This window comes from Physcomitrium patens, chromosome 4 (genome assembly GCF_059467195.1).
Source record: "Physcomitrium patens ecotype Gransden chromosome 4, ASM5946719v1, whole genome shotgun sequence".
Lineage (NCBI taxonomy): Eukaryota > Viridiplantae > Streptophyta > Bryopsida > Funariales > Funariaceae > Physcomitrium > Physcomitrium patens.
In genome coordinates, this window is record NC_143413.1 from 9059671 (window position 1) to 9063748 (window position 4078).

Genomic DNA, 4078 nt, shown 5'->3' on the forward strand with positions numbered 1-4078 from the left:
GGCGCTCACCCAAGACATTCAAATCCAACCATCACATGTCACTGGTGCAGCTCAGCAGCCCTATATTTTGTAAATAGGAACCAACACATCCAAAGAGCGCCATTCAAATCAGTTCACACACACACACACACTTCCGAAAACTCAGCTACTTCGTCAACGCATGACGGTCACAACACACACAGAGTCCCAACCACACGCCATGAAACACCAGACATCCCCCCACACTACCATACCACCACAAGTGTTCAGTGAAATCAGAATTGTCACGGTCCAAAACTCATCCGAATAAAGCACCCCTTGCCGAGAAGGACGATCCGCCCGAAACTGCGCACAACAGCAGCGACACTCACCCGTACCAAAAACTGGTTCTCAAACGCGACACCACCGCCACAGTATCGGCTACGTTCGAACAATGGTCTCCATCACTCTATTAATCCAAATGTGAACATACATGACAAAATAACCATCCCCAGTCCGCTCAAATGCCACTCGCCCGAGTGCCACCACCTCTCCTTCTCTACTACACCTAGCTGCCTCCGGGCAATCGCCGTCTCCGACCGCCATTCCTCTAGGCCTTGTCCACCTTCGATGCCGCCGTCGCGGCTTGCCCACGCAGACGTCCGGTACGCCTGGCAGCAATGAGACCCACCTTCTGTCCGGGAGGAGCGTCCCGACGCACCGTACTCGCGTGACCGATGTGCTGGTGATTACCTCCTCCGTGGGGATGCTCCACGGGGTTCATGGCCACACCTCTCACCTTCGGCCAGCTGTTCCTCTTCACCTTGTACTTGTGGTATGCGTTTCCAGCCTTCAGCATCGGCTTCTCGGTCCTGCCTCCACCGGCCACTTGCCCTACCATGGCTCGGCAACCGCTCGGCACCACCTTCTTGGCTCCAGATGGCAACTTGATTCTGCGCCCACATCCACACACCATGGAATCAGAACCCTAATCCCTCCTGCGCATTCCAGCTCCCCACCCATCCCCAACTTGACCCAATCCCAACTACTCTAAACCTGGTCCCAGTGCACGCCCCGCCCAAGCGTCAACGCATCACAATTCCTCATGGCACCCATCTGCAACCTCCAATCCCACCAACAACAAAAACAAACAAACCAACAAACAAACAAAAACACTGCATGCAGACATACCTGGTGGTTCCGCTGTCCACGTTGTGCGACACCACGATGGCGTAGTCCCCGGACGCCCTGGCGAACGCGCCCCGATCCCCCATGCGGTGCTCCACGTTGCACACCACGGCTCCCTCGGGCACGGACCTCAGGGGCAACACGTTCCCGATTGAGAGAGTGGCCTTCTTCCCGCAGTACACGAATTGGCCGGAGTACATGCCCTCCGCGGCAATAAACCTCTCCTTCTGTCTTTTGAAGCGGAAGGGGTGACGGAAGGTAACCTTGCACAGGGGAGCGCCGCGACCGGAGTCGTGCACCACCTCCGACACCACACCCTTGATGTAACCATTGCGCTCGGCGTAGTCGAGCGAGCGGAACTGGGCAGGGCCCTTGCGCCGGTGGGTGTGACTCCGAAAGATAGACCCCGCTCCCTTTCTCTGTGCCCTAATAACGCGACCCATAGCAGCAGCAAGTCCGCAGACGCACAGTCCCTGCAGCAGAAGCTAGGGAGAAAGAGAGAGTCGGATTCGAGAGCCAGGACTTCTACCCCGACGCAGCCTCCAAACCCTAATTGTCCGCGACCACCCTCCTCGCTCCCTCCCATTCTCCACTGCCTGAATTCATCCGTCCGTTCCTTTGTTCGGTCGTTCCATGGTTAGTCCGTCGACGAAGAAGTGGAATCAGTCAACGGAGAACGGAGGAACACCGAACAAAGAAGATAGAATAAATGAAATTTACTGAGTATTTTTTTCTTTTTTTGTTTAAAATTTAGATTCCTGTCTGCATTAGGAGAAGTGCATTCTGAAGACAGCACTGACAACGAACTCTTTGCCATTATTTGGTGTTTTCCAGGGATGCATAACAATCGAGTTGGTTACTTCACATTTTTTATTGATTTACTCAACTCTTTGTACGTATCAGAATATATTAAAAATGTCTTCAGAATGCACTTCAGAATCTAAATTTTAAACAAAAAAAAAAAAAATACTCAGTAAATTTCATTTATTCTATCCTTTGTTCGGTGTTCCTCCGTTCTCCGTTGACTGATTCCACTGCTTCGTCGACGGACTAACCATGGAACGACCGAACAAAGGAACGGACGGATGAATTCAGGCAGTGGAGAATGGGAGGGAGCGAGGAGGGTGGTCGCGGACAATTAGGGTTTGGAGGCTGCGTCGGGGTAGAAGTCCTGGCTCTCGAATCCGACTCTCTCTTTCTCCCTAGCTTCTGCTGCAGGGACTGTGCGTCTGCGGACTTGCTGCTGCTATGGGTCGCGTTATTAGGGCACAGAGAAAGGGAGCGGGGTCTATCTTTCGGAGTCACACCCACCGGCGCAAGGGCCCTGCCCAGTTCCGCTCGCTCGACTACGCCGAGCGCAATGGTTACATCAAGGGTGTGGTGTCGGAGGTGGTGCACGACTCCGGTCGCGGCGCTCCCCTGTGCAAGGTTACCTTCCGTCACCCCTTCCGCTTCAAAAGACAGAAGGAGAGGTTTATTGCCGCGGAGGGCATGTACTCCGGCCAATTCGTGTACTGCGGGAAGAAGGCCACTCTCTCAATCGGGAACGTGTTGCCCCTGAGGTCCGTGCCCGAGGGAGCCGTGGTGTGCAACGTGGAGCACCGCATGGGGGATCGGGGCGCGTTCGCCAGGGCGTCCGGGGACTACGCCATCGTGGTGTCGCACAACGTGGACAGCGGAACCACCAGGTATGTCTGCATGCAGTGTTTTTGTTTGTTTGTTGGTTTGTTTGTTTTTGTTGTTGGTGGGATTGGAGGTTGCAGATGGGTGCCATGAGGAATTGTGATGCGTTGACGCTTGGGCGGGGCGTGCACTGGGACCAGGTTTAGAGTAGTTGGGATTGGGTCAAGTTGGGGATGGGTGGGGAGCTGGAATGCGCAGGAGGGATTAGGGTTCTGATTCCATGGTGTGTGGATGTGGGCGCAGAATCAAGTTGCCATCTGGAGCCAAGAAGGTGGTGCCGAGCGGTTGCCGAGCCATGGTAGGGCAAGTGGCCGGTGGAGGCAGGACCGAGAAGCCGATGCTGAAGGCTGGAAACGCATACCACAAGTACAAGGTGAAGAGGAACAGCTGGCCGAAGGTGAGAGGTGTGGCCATGAACCCCGTGGAGCATCCCCACGGAGGAGGTAATCACCAGCACATCGGTCACGCGAGTACGGTGCGTCGGGACGCTCCTCCCGGACAGAAGGTGGGTCTCATTGCTGCCAGGCGTACCGGACGTCTGCGTGGGCAAGCCGCGACGGCGGCATCGAAGGTGGACAAGGCCTAGAGGAATGGCGGTCGGAGACGGCGATTGCCCGGAGGCAGCTAGGTGTAGTAGAGAAGGAGAGGTGGTGGCACTCGGGCGAGTGGCATTTGAGCGGACTGGGGATGGTTATTTTGTCATGTATGTTCACATTTGGATTAATAGAGTGATGGAGACCATTGTTCGAACGTAGCCGATACTGTGGCGGTGGTGTCGCGTTTGAGAACCAGTTTTTGGTACGGGTGAGTGTCGCTGCTGTTGTGCGCAGTTTCGGGCGGATCGTCCTTCTCGGCAAGGGGTGCTTTATTCGGATGAGTTTTGGACCGTGACAATTCTGATTTCACTGAACACTTGTGGTGGTATGGTAGTGTGGGGGGATGTCTGGTGTTTCATGGCGTGTGGTTGGGACTCTGTGTGTGTTGTGACCGTCATGCGTTGACGAAGTAGCTGAGTTTTCGGAAGTGTGTGTGTGTGTGTGAACTGATTTGAATGGCGCTCTTTGGATGTGTTGGTTCCTATTTACAAAATATAGGGCTGCTGAGCTGCACCAGTGACATGTGATGGTTGGATTTGAATGTCTTGGGTGAGCGCCTGTATGCGTGTTTTGTGAGTCCTTGCTGGGCAATGGTCGCCAGCATTGCGATAGGATGGCTGCGAGGTGTTAGGGGGTGGGTGTGCGGGTATACA

General features: G+C 54.7%; 2 protein-coding genes across 2 annotated transcripts; one reads left to right on the forward strand and one right to left on the reverse strand.

Annotated features, from left to right (window-relative positions):
• Positions 1-400: 400 nt before the first annotated feature.
• Positions 401-1632, reverse strand: LOC112281687 (large ribosomal subunit protein uL2). The gene is made up of 2 exons (XM_024518495.2): positions 1150-1632; positions 401-911 (listed from the first exon to the last, which is right to left on the reverse strand). Exons 1-2 carry the CDS (start codon positions 1587-1589, stop codon positions 569-571), a joined length of 783 nt encoding a protein of 260 aa, XP_024374263.1. The 5' UTR covers positions 1590-1632; the 3' UTR covers positions 401-568.
• Positions 1633-2351: 719 nt separating this feature from the next.
• On the forward strand, positions 2352-3583 carry LOC112281679 (large ribosomal subunit protein uL2). Its single transcript, XM_024518473.2, has 2 exons — positions 2352-2834; positions 3073-3583. Exons 1-2 carry the CDS (start codon positions 2395-2397, stop codon positions 3413-3415), a joined length of 783 nt encoding a protein of 260 aa, XP_024374241.1. The 5' UTR covers positions 2352-2394; the 3' UTR covers positions 3416-3583.
• Positions 3584-4078: the final 495 nt, after the last annotated feature.